The sequence below is a fragment of the Aythya ferina genome (genome assembly GCF_964211825.1).
Source record: "Aythya ferina genome assembly, chromosome: 25".
Classification (NCBI taxonomy): domain Eukaryota; kingdom Metazoa; phylum Chordata; class Aves; order Anseriformes; family Anatidae; genus Aythya; species Aythya ferina.
The window spans coordinates 2,872,269-2,889,273 of NC_140323.1; the positions used below are offsets into that span (position 1 = coordinate 2,872,269).

At 43.4% G+C, this 17,005-nt stretch overlaps 1 protein-coding gene across 9 annotated transcripts in view; it reads right to left on the reverse strand.

Annotated features, from left to right (window-relative positions):
• PPP1R12B (protein phosphatase 1 regulatory subunit 12B) overlaps positions 1–17,005 on the reverse strand; it is a 112,656-nt gene that overhangs the window by 57,793 nt on the left and 37,858 nt on the right. For 4 of the 9 annotated variants that reach the window (XM_084497639.1, XM_084497645.1, XM_084497643.1 and 1 more), the window contains exons 7-15: positions 15,897–15,976; positions 15,196–15,341; positions 11,383–11,492; positions 8,808–9,002; positions 8,152–8,234; positions 6,360–6,485; positions 2,815–2,922; positions 983–1,168; positions 243–428 (exon numbers count right to left, since the gene is read on the reverse strand). In XM_084497639.1, the coding sequence (XP_084353765.1) occupies positions 243–428; positions 983–1,168; positions 2,815–2,922; positions 6,360–6,485; positions 8,152–8,234; positions 8,808–9,002; positions 11,383–11,492; positions 15,196–15,341; positions 15,897–15,976 (1,220 nt within the window). The remainder of the gene's footprint in view (positions 1–242; positions 429–982; positions 1,169–2,814; positions 2,923–6,359; positions 6,486–8,151; positions 8,235–8,807; positions 9,003–11,382; positions 11,493–15,195; positions 15,342–15,896; positions 15,977–17,005) is intronic. The other 5 variants (XM_084497641.1, XM_084497646.1, XM_084497644.1 and 2 more) reach the window with 5 other exon arrangements.

Sequence of the window (17,005 nt, forward strand, 5' to 3'; positions counted from 1 at the left end):
GGCAGCAGAGACGACTACTGAAGAAAAACTCCGAGACACGCTGAAAGGACAAGCAGAAAATCACGAGGCTAAATTTAACCTTCAACCCAGCGATGACTCCGTTCAAAACCTCAGGACGGAGCAGGGGCAGCAGAGAGACTTCGCGCCGTGCCTAAGAAACACCTCTTACAGCCCCCTGCTGCCACCACGGGAGACCTGGTCACAGAGGAGGAACGAAACGCACCGGCACTCTGCTCACTAACCTTCTGCGCTCCCTGGCTTCCTCAGCTGAGAAGTCCTTTCCTGTAGTGGAGGCAGCACCAGCATTGGCAATACCGTTAGCAGAGCCGAGCACAGCACGGTTTGTGATTACACCTAGGGGGGTGCTAGCAGAGAGGCCCTCTGTACTTTTCTCTACAGCAGAATCAGTTTGTTGCCTGAAAGGGGCTCTGAAATAGAGAAGACATAATGGAAAGCAAAGCAAGTGAACTCAACTGCTAACCGAGACCAGCCACCTCCGGGGAACACTGCCAGCTCCTTCTCCTTGTTCTGCGCTCGTGTTTTTGAAGGGAACAGCACAGAGGAAAATGAGAGTTTAAAATCTTGTAGAAGAATAAGCGAGAGGAATTCACGGTTAGGCTTCACATCCCTGTTTGCAGCAAAAATGATTAGAAAACGTGACCGGTGAGCAGGCAGGAGGAATGAACGCCGAGACACGTGCAGTGAACACCCGAGAGCGGCCTGAGGAGCCCCTTGTGATCGTACCAGGGCGTTAAGAGTGCCCAGCTGACCACTCCAGTGAGTGAAGAAGGTCACACACGGGCTGTGAACTGCTTCCTGGTGCATACACACTACCGAAACTGCCCAACGTAACCACTCTGGAACGTCTTATCAAGGTTTCCCCTGTGCAGGTACATTTCCAATCCACAATCCATTCCAGAACTCAGAGCTTCCAACCCAAATGCCGATTTGCTGCAGCGTTATCTCCGCTGAGAGCCGTTACCTGGTGTACGGGCGGGCTGACGCAGCAGTGTTCGCACCGAGAGGTGTGGGACAGGCAGAGGCAGGTTGCCACGGGGCGCTCAGTGAGGTAGATGGACCAGTGGTAGTGGGTGAGGTAGCTAGAGATGTATTGCGACTGGCTGAAATGTAGGGGCTGCTGAGGTCACTACTTCTACCAAATGAAGCACTGTAAAACATCACAAAATCACGTCCTTCAGAGCACAGTAAATATCCAACAGAACATCACCGCAGCCGGGCTCTCAGCGGAGTATTACATCTTGGCAAAGTGTGTGCGAGGGGATTAGAGCACACCGGAGCCGCTGCAGATCACTCACACGCAGGCCAGCGCGAGCAGCACCTTTTAGACAAGCCCAGCTGAGCTTCAGCGAGAGAATAACGGCGTGGAGGTGAATCAGTGAAGATCAGGGAAAGGAAAAAGCCTACGGCCGTGGAAGCGGCACACCCAGAGCACCCCTGTGTGCTGGGGCAAGGCAGAAACAACGAGCAAGGATCAGGGTGCTGAAAGCAGGGAAGGAGAGAGTGACAAAAGCAGGTCTGGCTGCCTCGCCTCCTCAAGATGCCCAGTGCTCCCAGCTCTAAGAACCTGTTTTCAGTGGCTAAAAGCTTTGGCACAGATGAACGGTTGAAGCTCTAATTTTCTTGAAGGCACGTTTGGCACAAACTCTGTACATCTGGCAAATCGCTACCAAAACCATCCAAAAATATTCAAGAATGAGCAAGGGAAATTCACGTTTTGCCATTTTAAGGCAAAACCCTTAAAACCAGTACTGCTGAAATGCTCTAAGTGCTCACACTTTGGAGAAAAGGAGGAGGGCTCTCCCATGAGGATCTACCCGGAAAAAAATCCTCCCGAAGTGGGATAAGTCGCACACCTCTAAAAACAGACTGATTGAAACGTCCCACGTACAGCCAGGCTGCTCCTTGTCTGCATGCATGCACACTCTAGGATCCCGTCACACCTGACACACCCAGCAACTGGTATTCCTGGCTGCTACTGGTCAGACTGGGCTGCCTGCAGGATCAAAGGCTAGGAAGGCTTCGTCTCACCTCCTGCATCCTAACAACTCCCATGCAAGCACACATGGAGGAAAGTGGTTGACAAAATACATCGGGGATAAAAGTTGACCTAGAAGAAAAGCAGACCAGGACAAAAAAATGCATGTTTGTGGGAAAGCCAGGGTAACTGGGCTGGGACTGGAAGTTACCACTACAGCAAGAGTCAGAGAGCAGCCTGAGGCTGAAATAAAACTTGGAAGGGGCAGGACAACAGCCAAGGACAGGAGGTCAGAGGAAGGAACCCGTCCGATTCACTTGGGCACTCAATTTGCGAATCATATAAAATGCCAAGAAGGCCGGCCAGCCCAGAACAAGCAGCTGATCCCTAGACAGCCAAAGGAGAGACTGGAGCATCCTGGAAGGCCTCCACGGGGAGGAACGTTACATTTGGGCTCTTCAGTTGATGGCTGCTTGCCAGGTCCAGGTCCCAAAGGAACAAGCAAATTACCGTCACCAGGTAGCAACCTCCACTGGGCTCTACACAACACTTCCTCTGGAAAGCCAGCCCCAGCCCGGAGCATGCAGGAGCAGGAAATCATTTTGGAAGAAAATGCCTCTCCTTCTTGGCTCACTGCACCAGAAGAAAAGGCGAAGCCTTGGAGATGGGCTGGGAGGAGGGTAAGAGCGGGGAGCTAAACCTGGCTGGCGTGGGCGTGCAGAGCAAGCAGCCGTCGAGTTGCAGAGATGAGGGGGAGAAATCAGGGCCTGGAGTACTGGGACGATGACTGCAGCGGAGCATGCAGCAGGGGAACGAACAAGAGGAGAAGCCTGGGAAAAGCTGGAGGCAACCCTGGGGGGAGCAGGGTCAACGTGGCACCATCCCAGGAGAACCCAAGGCAGAGAGGCTGCGGCGCGAGGCGGGGGCTGCAAAAGAGACAAGGAACTTGGTCAGGGAAGAGGTGGGAGGGTTATTCAGGGAGACCCGACAAGTGCTTCGGAAGCAAAAAGGCAGTGGCTGGAAAGGGGAGACAGGACAGAAGGAGCACCAGGTGCCTGGAGAGCAGAGATGGGAAGAAGGGGGAATGGAGAAGAGCCTGGTGATGGCACAGGGCCGGCTCCTACATGCACAGGCCCCGGGTGGCAGGGAAAGGTGGTGCTGGGGCATCACTCACTCGTTCCTGCTCACAAGAAGGGAGCCGAGGCATCGCCAGCTCCATGGGAATTCACCTCCCCGCTGTGCCACCTGGCACGGGTGGCACCGCGCAGTTTGGGGAAGCTTCCAAGACATTTATTCAAATTGTTCACATTTGATGTGAACGGGACCAGAAAATAGCAAGAAAAAGGTAAGCTGGAAAATCTTGTTAATTAACAGCTGTGTTCATGTAAATCTGTAAAAAGGAGGATCATGAATTTATGCTAAAGAATCCAACATTAGAAATAAAGGCACCAACACACTGCTATTCATTTTCTAACATCGCACCATAACATAGCCATGAGGGAATAAGCAATGAAATGGAAAGCAACATTTCACATCAGTAAAAAGAATACTTCTGGAAACAGCTAAGGCAAGTGGAATTTAAAAAAAAATCTTTAAAACCTTCAAAACCTTAAAAGGCTTCCACATACACTAAAAAATATGTTGGCCCAAAATATGTAACTTTTTTTTAAATTAAATATTCTGCCACAGGGTGCTGCAGAGAGCAAAATGGGATTTGCTTAAGGAAGCAGGTCACAGTGGTCACTAGTAAGAACCATGGCTTAAGCAGGACCCCTAGCTCCAAAATTAATGATTGTTGAAAGCAAGGGTAGAGGGGAAGGCTGCTCTTAAGTTACTCTAGCTTCTGCAACTTGGTCTTCAAAACAAACTGCTGATGGAGTGTGGACTGCCTCCTAGAGTCTGGATGGTTGGGCCAGCTTGCTATGATGGATTTTATGTCAACAAAAATAGCAAGGAGTATCTGCAAATATGTAAAAAGAAGAAAACTGAAAAGGTGATTTCATTTTGGTGTGAGGCATCTCTTATGGCCGATGTCGAAGGAAGGGTGCTGAATTAATTCAATCTGCTCACCAGTTCTCCTCCAAACACTTTAACACAGAGCTGATGTGAACTGGCTGTTCAAAGGCCAACATGCACTAAAATGGAGAAAAGGTTGTCAGAAAAGGGGTTTGTGATTTTTTTTTTCACTAGTGGTACACCCAGAGAGTAAGCAGAATGAATGACAATCACTGCCATTAGAGAAAGAGGTTTAACATTTACTTCAACTAGAGCTGAAGTGCATTTGCGAAGTTAACGCAAGCTATTTTGTCCCAATTTTGCAGAAAAGCCATTTTCAACATCTTAAGATGCTGTTGCTGTTGTTTACTCTTTGTTTGGGGGTCATAAAAGTGCTTGCAGAATGTAACTAGGTATCTTCATGGAGTTTAGCTAAATGCTAAGGTGAGGGGGAAATGCAGATGCACAGCAGTTGTCCTGTCAGTGACATACAAGTATGTCATGTTCACTTTAATTCTTTCTCTCTTAGGATGAGCTTTTATCCTTTGGAGTTGTGTTTTCCAAATGTTAACAAAACTCTGGTGACAAAGAGCTTATCTGTAACGAGCAGCAGGTTCCCTTTCTCATCTTATAAGCTGAGGCACAAGGCTGGAGAAATCAGAGGTTCAATACAATTATGTTTAATTTCCCTGTGCTCTTCTACAGAAAACATTAGGAGACAGAGGGCAAATTGATCGTGGTTTTGTTGTTTGTAAAATCATACAAAACTGTAGAAAAGTGCGCATATCCTTTATTATCCTAATACCCTTTATTCCTCAGCTGGCAAAGTTATTCTCTGTAATTGCTTATAATACAATACCCTCCTAGAAAAGGCCAGAATTCAGCCTTTGTGACAGGATATTTTTGTTAGCAAAATACCACTGCCAGCCAAAACCTTAGGTGATCTCGGTACAGTTTAACCAAGGGAATACAGTACAACTGTGTGAGTGTAATATTACAGCTGGTTCTGGACTAGATGAGATAGACAGTCAATGTCCATAAAATTTCAATAACCCTTTTAGTGGTGCTATGGACTGGACTGTCTCTCATACTAGGGAAAACAGTAAGGCATGCCAGCTGCAGGAGGCAAAAGTTTTCCAATGTAATCAGCTGCTGCTTGTCGGCCTGCCTTTTGAGAGAGCTATGGAGGTTGGCCTGTCATCATGTCCCAGGATAGATGTGAAGTCACTGGAACGGATCAGCAGATCAGGAAGAGTCTACTGCTCGAAGTGGCTGTTTCACCTTTTGTGGGAATGGGTCTGTATGTGCCCAGCAATTGGACGGACCTATCCTAGAACAGAACTTACCTCTACCAGCATGAGGATGAGAACACAAAAAGCATGCCTCTTCCCAAATCTCAAGCAATCGTTCCATCTTCAGGACAGTTATTTATTTCAGGGTCTAGAATTTGGTGAAGGAATCTAAAACCTTGAGACATTTCTGCCCTCTTCCTCAAGCACAACTGGCTTTGCACCATGACACATGCTGTTTTGATGGTTTCCATACTAGCTAAAATAAAGGTGATGGTGCAGTACTTGCAGAAAGTGCTGATCCTCCTTCTCACAACATGGATGAAAGCCCAGTGATGCATTATCTGCCTTACCCGAGGACATTCATTCACCTCATTCAGAGATGGCCATTACCTTGTACTTCTAGGAAACTAAGCCTCTGACTTCCAGAGAGCTAAAAGATACTGACTATTATGGAAGTTATGTACAGCACTGCTTTTCTGATTCTGCTTGGCTAATCTACCAGCAATCAGAAATTGCTTCTACAGTGTCATGTACACTGTGCAGAAACTGGTTCCTTACTGCCACAAGTAAATGATTGGAGACATCAGTCACGCTCTTTAACAAGTGTCATAAGTCATGCATAAGAACACTGCCATTTTTCGGATAATCTTGATGCCATAAACACGTACTAATGAAAACCCAAATCAGCTAAGCTCCAACTTACCTGTTAATAGCTATTTGAACATTGATTTCAGACTGTAATTACTTTATTCTCTTTTTATGATCAATTTCCCTTTTATTATCTAACCATAATACTAACATAAAACTGAGGCAAAACATTTTGCATTTGAATTATGTGAACAAGAGCATTTAAATTCAGCACAACAATTTATAAGTCAACAAAAGTGACAGTCTTTAAGAAGACCATTTAGCATGACAAATGTTGACAAATCTTAATTTTCATTTCCTGCTTTCAGAAGAAGTTTTCAAGGCCAATTACACTCATGCAGTGAGCAGAAGGCAAAGAGTTGAAGTTTGGGAGGCATGTTAAGAGAAGGAATGACTGCTGGGAACCTAAGTAAAAGAATTGGGCATACCTTTTCAAGTATGTAGATACGTAGGTAGTAGGAGCACCAGAATGGGGAGCTTCGTTTCCCTTGGATTCATCCCTCCATGGCTGCCGGGTGTAGGAGCCGCTCCGCACTATGTTAACGGCCGATTCTCTAATGCAGGAGAGACCACAAGGTTTCTTTAGAAAAACTTTCAGTCTTTGACAGTTCCACAACACAAATCCTTCCCTTCCACATATAAACATTACTGTTTGGAGGTGACATCTCTTTGAAATGCTTCTGCTGGCCTTCACATCAGTTTCTGTGATTACCAGCTGCATTATTTAAGAATCACGAGATGATGTGATGTTTGCATAAAGAGGAACAAGATCCTTTTCTAGTCAGAAAAGTTGCAATTGAAATTTAGGCTGTCCACAGAAGTAGAGTAAAATATTAAGTAACATCACTTGATATTCCTCCTCTCACCTTGTATCAAACAACATTGAACAAATGGACAGGTATTGCAACTGCAGTGAAATTCTTTATTCTCCAACCTTTCAGGCAATGACAGAAGTCAAAACAACTCAGTATGAAAAATCCTTTGCTATATACAGCAGCAGAAAACAGACAAACATTTGGCAGTATCTAAAACTACTTGACAATCTATGAATAAATTATTAGTTTTGTATTTATCATATTTATCTGAAATCAGGGCTCCTTCTCCTAATTCACGCTTTAGCAATATTCTGGTCTGGTTTTGGACAGGACCTTAACTGTGTAACGTAACCCTTGTCAGCCCACAATTATTTTTCATTTTTCAATTGCAGTATCTGTCCTGATGTCCTTTCAGACATCTCTGTGTTCCATAAAGTGATACTCAGCTGTTTTGAAATGAAGGAATATTGGGAAAAATCTGTTCTACAAAGTACATCTGGGCACCATCTGTTCATGCAGTCCAATCCTCCTCACTCTGCTTTATAGAGCAAAGGACACTTATCAGCAGTCAGCTGGATATGCCACTCAATTCAAGCCACTGCCAAAACCGCTCAGGCTTATCAGTCAGTTAAACACAAGTTGTCTGCTGCAGTCCAAATCGCAGTGGCTAGCTGAGATTAAGCAAGAACACAGCAGGGAGGTTCCAGCAAAAGAATCTCAAACTGTGAAGCTCTCTCATGGTGGTCATCTCCTGTGACTTTTTCACAACAATTACTGCTCACAGTAACTTTTCTGTTTGTGCCTTTCTATCACTACTGTGGAACTCTCTAGAAATAAAGCTAGGCCAATTTTTATTCCAAACCACGAGAACCTGTTTGCAGAGATAAGCAATTCAACCATGTCTTGATATACTAGATATTTATCCCATTGCTAATCTGGTTCTGTTCAGAGGCAACTACAAACAATTCCTGTAAAAACAGCCCCTGCAATGGAAACAGTTCTGTACATGAGAGAGTTCACAAACTCCAGTGAATCAAAAAGTGACGGCGATATGAACAAAAGGACTGACAGCAACCATTGAGCAAGTGGCAGAAGTACAAGTGTAGGTGCCAGTTACAAAGTCAGGCACTTACACATAAAATGAAAAAGCAGGCAGAAATCCAGTTTCCCAGAGGGAGACTATATAAGTAGGAATATAGGGATGGAGAAACTAATCCACTGTCCTGCTCACCTAAATGCAAGACAACGTACCAGGACTGTTATGGAGCAGAGAAATCTCCAAATACTGTGATTACCTGTGCAGTCAGGACTACTGACAACAAATATGAAGCATTAATACACAAAAAGGTAAGTCTACAAGAGGAAAGTCTACAAGATTGAAGCTGAGCCTTAAGTTCAGTCTCACCTGTTTTCTTTTTCTTCTAAATCACTTGTACTGCTTAGTCTTCTGGGGGCTATTGTGGCAAGATAGCTCTTGTTGTCTTTATCCTGATGAAGCAAAAGTAATTCAACTGTAAATTTGTTAAATTTACAGCACATACAGTGACAACTAAATTCACATCCAAATTTCTTCGACTACAAAAGCACCCTCTTGTCTAGGAACAACTGCTTTAAGGTATTTTCTTGGGCAAGGCCCATGTCAGCATAAAAGTATCCGTTTTGAACATGATTTGCAGAACAGCATGTTAGTGAATAAAAGCAGCTTCTAATTAAATAATAAAAGCAGCTTCTAACTAAAGTACTGGGCAGCTAATTAAAGATGGGCAGCTTGGTTACAGCTAGTGAATACATGGAATGGGACTCACAAATACAGCTAACGGGTATAGGAGGAATCCTTTTAAATTACGGTGAATGGGAATTTCTACAGCAGATACGTTCTATTGTTCAGATTAGATATTTTCTGGTAAAGAATGGGCCATGCCAGCCTGGCAGCCCACTTCAAATTGAGCAGGAAGTAGGTCAAAGGAGCACTGAACCCCAGTTATGCAAGGACAACTGTGATGGGATAAACTCTGCTCAACTGGGATACATGAAAACATCTTTGCTGAAGATGAGCCAAACCTTTTCTTTGTTGTCTAATAATGCAGATATCCGAGGACTTGATGAAGAACGATAGAGAGAAGTCTTATCTCTCTGAGCCTCACGCGTAGCAGCAACTTCACTCAACATGTTGTGGCTGCCAGTCTTCCGTAGACCCAGCCGCCACGATGAAGGTGACTCGTCCTTCTGCTCATCGGACTTGTTGAGCCAACTGAACTGCAGAGGAGAAAAAGGGACATTTGGAAAAAGAGAACTGCAATGCACAATTTAAGATCTGAAAGTGTTTCAACAAACCACACTTCTTGCTGGGCTACACTTGAAAATGTAAGATGGAGTCACTTTGATTTCCTGCTTAGCTTTCAGTACACAACGTAGCTCAAGATGAACTCACAGGGTTGCAAACTGCTGTAGTGCCCTCCTCCCCAAGGACAGATGATGAAAGAAATCTCGTGTCATTGTGCAGCTCTCCTTGCCTAACAATCCAGCCTCACGGAGTTTCCAGCACTCAGCTCAATTCCTGTAGAGCAAAGCAACCTGATAGAGGCTTGAAGCTGCCTGTGCTTGGAGCAAGAAATTGGACTACTGGCTTGCAGAAGCTCCTTTAACTGAAATCTTTCTGTGGTCAGGTAAGCACGCATTCCAGACAGCCAGGACAGACCTTTGTGCATTTTGTTCCATGAGGCACTCATTGTTCCTCAGATATGAGGAACAGTTCAAATGCACGACGTTAGCTATAGTCATTAAGCCTTACAAAGAGATGCCTACTGCCACGCAGGAATGGAGCCTGGGACCACAACAGGTCCTTCTGCAAAGACAAGTATGAACTTGTGTAGACAAATAAATAAATGAGGAGTTATTGGAAAGGAATAAAATACAAAACAACACCACAATACCTGTGCTATTGTACAACCACAACTTTGATAACATGCACGGTGCTGGACTCCACAGCTCAGAAGCAGTACAGAAGGGGGGAGATTCAGAGAATCATAGAAAGGCTTGGGTTGGAAGGGACCTTAAAGATCATCTAACTCCAACCCCTGCCATGGGAAAGGCAACAAGAACGAGTAGAGTGAGAGCACTTCTGTATGAGAAGTGATTCAGTATATGAGAAATGATTCAGTACATGAGGAGTCTTCAGACTGAGATGTGACCAACAAAATCCTAAGTGGCACACAGAAGGGCGAAAAGGGATCAATTATTCATTGTTCCTTCCCACACAGGAACGAGGGGCAGCAATCAAAACTGACATGTGGCAGGCTTAAAAAAAACAGGTGCAGGAAGCTCTGTGTAATACACAGTCAATCCCTTGCCACTCGATGTTATAGGATCCCAAATGTTATGGGCACGCAAATAGTGACTGGACAAATTCACAGAGGAAAAGTACAACGAGGGGTACCCAATACAACTAATACTGCAGGCTCAGCAATCCCTGAAATGCAAACTGCTGGAAGTGGGAAAGAAGTCCAGCTAAATTCTCCCATCTCCTCTGGTATCTTGACAGTCACTGTCAAGGATAGATACTGGTGCAGACAGCCTTTTTGGTCAAAGCTGACATAAACATTATTGTACTATGTTCTGTGCATCATAAAACATCTGACATAATCCTGAATAACTCTACTTGGGACTTCTGGCCCTCAAAGTCATTTACCAAGGCTGCAAAGATAATACTATCGCTGCAGTATTTTAGCAGTGTCTTTTTCTTGGCTACTGCAGCACTTCCCAGCACCCTTAACACTACCTTTAATATTTCCCCTCCTAAGTAAGCCTGGGTGGGTTGAACAACACACAGAGGAGCAATATTTTCTTTAATTTGGACAAGAAATTAGACGTAATAGCATGAAAGAAGTAAAAATTAATAAATAAATAAATGAGACTAAGCAAGAAACATTTTCCTTCTGTCATGCATTGTGTACTTCGATCTTTCCACAGTGCCTGCACTGTACAGCTGTCCTCCATGTTCTGGAGCAACAAAACAAACCAGAAGCGTAAGATACCCGTCCTCAACCAAACACAGAGCCTCCTAGTGCCACCTAGCTGAGTGACACGAGAGCTGGAGAATTCAGATAAGATGTCCGTAACTCTCCTTCACCTTTAAAAAGCTTTCATTGCCTCGCTATCTAGTCAGATGCAAACTTTATCTTCTCTGCTTACTGGGCTGTAACATCCTGCCACTGAATAAACTGAGTTTGGCAAGTTAGAGGCACTTCAGATGATGATGCCAAATTCACTGCTGATATATCGGCAGGAACCAGCCTTTGGTGAAAGATCTCCTGCTGGTAAGAGATTGGCATCAGCTATCTCGGGACTGACAGCAACACAAAGCACTTGTGGTAAGCAAGGTTTCTCTTGTGGACACAGCAATTTGTTCTAGAGGGTAAGAGGCTGGGAGAGGCATTGTATCATACAAACACCCTTCTTTGCACTAGTCCCATACTGCTGTTAACACAGCATCCGTATCAGAACTGCATACGACTGGGCTTTCCTAAGTTCAAGTCTCACTGCTCCTCTGAAAGTCAGCTTCAGAGCGTCTACTTCCCAGCAAAGCCGACTGCTTCCAAGCACTCTTCAAATCCCCATTGATTCCAAATTCACTTACTCTTCTGGCAGATGCAGTGAAGGAGTTGGGCTCTGGTGGTGGTATTTGCTCAGTGATGCTAGGCCTGGTTTCATGGCTGGAGTGGTTGGCAAAGGACTCTTCCTTCCTTTCTATAATTTTAAACAAGAAGAGAAACCACATGTTTCAGTATTGCACTTTCCAAGGCCCTTCTTTACAAGCACATTGTGCGCTCAACTCAAGTTCGGAGTTGCTGTGACCTCAGCATGCCTTAGATCATAAAGATGATGTCAGTGCAAAGCCAAACAAGCCTTTCTGCAAGGAAATAAATAATATTCCTCACTAAATAATACTTCCACAGTCACCAGATGGATATATTTGCCAAGCAAACCTTTTGAACTTCACCCCCCAGATAAGAAAATCATTGCAGGGAGCACCTTAAGGATGATAGACAGACTTTATCCACAATTTTGTTCCCTCTTGGGGACTTTTCTTCTTCCCTTGTGAAACTCAGGAAGAAAAGCAGCACGTGCCATTGCTACTGCAGTATGTGAATGGTTTGGGTTGGGAGGGACCTTAATGATCATCTAGTTCTAATGCCCCTGCCGTGGGCAGGGACACCTCCCACCACATCAGGTTGCCCAAAGGCCCACCCAGCCTGGCCTTGAGCACTTCCAGGAATGCGGCACCCACAAATCTCCTATTCCATATAAAAAGCAGTTTGGTACAGAGCATCTGTGAGGGTGGCACCTTGGAGCTCGGCGATCAGTTTCTGAAACAAATGTTCTCACCCTTAGAACAGAGGATTCAAAGGACATGGAAAAGAGCAAGCTAAGAGAAACATTAAAAGTAGCAGGCAGGCAGCAGGACTGATAGTTCCAGGATTAAGGACGCCCTAAGAAGGATGCTTCTCCCCCTGGAAGGTCTCATGGACTGCCATCAGCATCCTCTATACCGAGCATTTCATCTCCCCAGCCTAACACCCTAAGGAGCAGAAGGTTTCTCATTTCTCCTTGCAGACCTTGGCCATGAAGCTGAATACAGAGACAAATAAGTAAATAAATAAATAAAATACTGCATCCTTGCCATTTGTTGATTTCCTAAGAGCAAAGCCTGTAAAATACATGAGAATCCCCAGCTCTGCAGGATGGGGAGGACAGAGCTGGCAGCCAGCAGGCTTTACAGGCTGGGCTGGATGCTGACTGTGACCCTGCTCTGGAAGCTTGGAGTGCAGAGGGCAGCTTTTAGGGTCAAACCTAATTGCAAGGGCACAAGCCTAAGGGATAATGACAGGTTGGAAGGAACTAACTGTGAGCAACGTGACTGAAAGGAGTCAACTGCAGGAAAAGGATGGGCAGAAGTTCCCTGCACACCACAGTGAGGGACTGGATGAGCACAGCATCGTTCTTCAGCGATTCCCTTCCAAAATGTGTCAGGGAATTCCAGTCTTCCCCGGTTTGCTTCAGTTCACAATAATTACCTGCTGTAATAGGTACTAGCCCAGACACAGACCACAGAATTTCATACATTTCTTTGTTTATAAACATCCCAGTGCCGAATTGTTAACTGTCCCCAAGCTGAATAAAATGGTATTAATGCACTTAGCTTCTTTTGTTTGAAGAATGTCGCTGATTTTAAGAAACGTGTTACTCTGAGGCACTCCAGCAATTTTACTATTCAACTCTTCGTATTTCTTAACCTTCCATTGTCTTTGCAAACCCTACAAGTTTATTGAGACTGGACGTTCCCCCAGTCATACTGCGAGTTAAACTACTGCATTACACTGCCAGCTTTTACTTTGTCCTGTCTAGTGCTCAGGCAGAAAAGGAGTCAGTCATTTTTTGGTTTAAAAAGCTCACTTTCAACAGTGTGATGCCTTTTGGTTTGTTTCTTTGTTTTGTTTGTTTTCTTAATCTGCACTTCGAACACTTTAGGTCAATAATCCTGCTAAGAATTACAAAGCTATATATGTAAACATTAAATCTAAGGAAAAAAAAAAGATCTATTTAGAGGAACGGGGAAGTAATTTTCACATTTTCATAAATGTACGTCCTGAATTTCCCATTTAAGCTTGCATAATTAAAATGTCTGGCAGGAAAAAAAAAAAGAAGTATAATTGCTCTTAAGATTGTGTTTCAAACTCTAGTAATACTGTGACATTTATAATTTTCTATGAAAAGCTATTTCTATCTCTACTTATCTTTGAAGTTGGTTTCTACTCAATAACATATGGGTTGATGTAATCCCAGTCTTGTTTTAAAAAGTACCAAAAATGTGCACCCCCTTCACAAATACAACAGATGACAACTACATCCACATCCCCTTGCATGAGTTTATGTTCATTTTAATTACAGATTTGAGAAGTTTACAGTGCAATTTCAATTTTGGTTGAAATTTCTCGAAGGAGCCAATAATCTCTCTTGGAAAGGACAGCACAGGTAACAAAGCCTGAAGCCTGATCTTTTAGCATCACTTTAATATTTTTTGGTTTTATTTTAGCCTTAGTAGGTTGAAATAGATCGGCATAACATGCTTTGCTCAGTGAACTAACTCAATCAAAAGACCTGCTTTGGCTGTATATAAAATTGAATGGTGAGTGCTGTAGCACTTTCCATACTGCAGAACCCCATGCTGTTCCCAAATCAACTGAACACCACGTAGCTCCACTTCTTGTAGCTATACATACTTCAGAGGTGTTTTGGTCAAGTTCCTACTATGTTTACAAGAATTGGCACATTGCTTTAAAAGGTTGCTGCCTAGTGAAATGTTGATTTATGAAGCAAATAAATGTCTCCTCTAATAAACACCTTTTTCTACCACTGACTTCTCCACTACATTTGCTCAATTTACAAGCCAAGATATTATTTCACCATGTTGCCTTCATACCCAAACAGCTTTTGTAGCTACCAGCTTTGTAAAGATCACCCTGGATTCTCAACACCTCTCATACTGCGATAATAATTTTAATTCATAAGACTGAAACACAGGTGACAATTTTACTGATACAAGAATCAGGACAAAACTTTAAATTACACCTCTCTACAAGGACTTATTTATAACTGGGATATAGGCCAAGTAAGCTGATGTTAAAAATAGTTTAACCATTAAGCACATCGTATCTGAAGATCCATCTCTCTCTCTGTGGAAAAATTAAACACAAGCAAGTCTTGGCTTATCATGAAATTAAGTATCTTTATTTAAATTATCTATGCTGCACATATATGTTATTTAAACTCATTAAGGAAGCCTGAAAAACTATGGAAAAAGAACAAGATTGAAAAGCAGCAAGATGCCAGCAATATGCTATAATGTAAAGGCTAATGTCACCTGATGTACTTAATTCCTATTTTCCACTATGTTCTGCAATTATGATCCATCACCGCCAGAAAAAAAGTTCCTCATCTCTATAATTATATAGAACATCATCAGCCCTTCATTTCAGCTCTCTGATCCAAAATACAACAGGCTATTAACTTCCTACATGTTCAACTGCTTTTCTACCATCTTGCAGCAGCTGAAATGTTCATCCGAAAATGGCCAACGAGAAAAAAAAAAACTATTTAAAAACAACCTATGAACAATGCGTTATCTTAAGCTCAAGTGAGCTGGAAGTAGAAATTAAAATATTATCCACAGCATTTTTTTCTGCAAAAGTTATGCTGATGTGAAGGTTAGCATTTAGATAAGCTTGTTTAGTACACTAGCTATAGAGTGCTCCATATGTTACATGTATACACTTCAAGTAAGACTTTCAGGATGTCTTAACAACTAAGCAAAAAAAAAAAAGCAGTTCTCAACCCAAACTTCTACTATTGCTCGGCTAATTATTATATCCATAACTATACTATATCTTACCTGACTCCTTTTCAGCATCTGATTCTGAACCTTCATCTTCTTCAGCTTCTTCCTCTTCTTCAGAGCTAGAACTGCTAGAGTCCTTATTCTCTTCCTCCATCTCCATGGACTTCAGCATATCTTCCTCATAGAGAATCTTCTCTTTGCTGCAAGAAATGGAAATTTTAAGGATTACCAGGCGAGTTATTTTTGTGTTCTATTTCTCAGGAACACTTAGACAAATTTTGCTACATACAGAACATGCAAAAGGACAAAAATCAGTCCACAGACTGCATCCCAGCACTTCCAGCACTGCCAATTTTCTATGGATTCCAATGCCAGTCTCGCATTTCCTAAGTTTGCAAGCATTTCTCAGTCCAAAGAAATGCAGCCTCCTCTCTTTTCCTAGCATTACACAATTCATCACCAGGGCTGCAGCTTCAAAGCTGTAGTTTTCAGCTTGAGGGTTAAAATGATAATCAGCAAGAGCAGAAGCTGGAGGACCAAACACCAAGCCAACTCTTCGTTCTATGGGTATGGGTATGCTAAGAAACATGTAAAATTATATTTAAAAGAACTTAAATTTAAAAGGAACCGTGAAAATGAGCATGAACAGCAGTTGACTTTTTTTAAAGCAGTTGAGGCCAGCTGACTGTGTACAGATGTAGCTGGCCTCCTGTTACATGCTGTACAGCTTCTTTTCAAAGGGGAAGGAAACGTACTTCGTGAAGAGTCCGCTTTGAGGTTTGCCATTCATGTCAGCTTCAATTAGCTTATTCCTCGTCTCCTTCTCACTTCGTAGCTGTCAAGAAGTCCAAGAAGATTGCAGAAAGAACAAAGAGAGACATCTTAACAAGCCACCTCATCACAATTCCAATAATTACCCCAGCATACGACCATCCCAACCTTCTTAGATTGTGAATTTGTTTAAGAAGCCAGCTCAACAGACACACATCTGCAAGAGTCCAAGTCTTGGACTAGAGCTCCAGAAGCACGTAGCAGGACACTGAGCACCGCCTTAGGTTCCAGCAGCAAAGAACTTAACAGAAGTTTGGGGCAGGACCTGCTGGGACCCAGAGTCAAATTGTAACTTTCACGGTACTGCCCTGCCTCTGCCCACACAGATACACAGAGCTCTGTCCATACGTGGTTGTAGGCACATGAAACCAATTTAAAATTTGCTGCCCGTGTACTTATTATTTACTTTATCTCACAGGAAAGTATTCAAGTGCGCCCTGTCCCGGCTGGATCTTCCACAAGGGTGGGTCACTTCTTAAATCCCTCAAGTGCCAGCACAATGCATCGAACAAGAATATCCGCAATCACTGCAGCAGCTGAACTATTTTGTCCAGTTAGCAGCGTGAATTTTGTCACCACTGACGGACAAGCCAGTAACCAAAAAGTCTAAAAAGCACAGTGACAGCTGAGGTAAAAAAAAGGGACTGCAATTAGAGGCTCACTTTTAAGCCTGTCTCCTTTGTATCGTGTCTAGCATGGTTTTCTTCCTCGTCTGATAGAAGGAGCTGACACTGGGACAAGAAGCAAAAGCTCTGCAAATTCTGAATGTAGGAAAAGCCACACAGAGACCAGCCCAATGCCAAAATTTGGGGTACAGCATACTGATAAACTGAATAAACTTTTGAAGTGGATCAAAGGTAAGCGTGGGAAACAGCCTGCTCCATTCACAGGGAATTCAGAGACTGGAAAAACAAATCCTAACAAATCAAATAATTTGCTTCCAGCAAACAGAACTCCCTTTCTCTCCTGTAACAGCAGCAAATCTTTTAGCAGGGATAGAACATTGTTCCTCTCTGTATTCTGTACTTAAGTT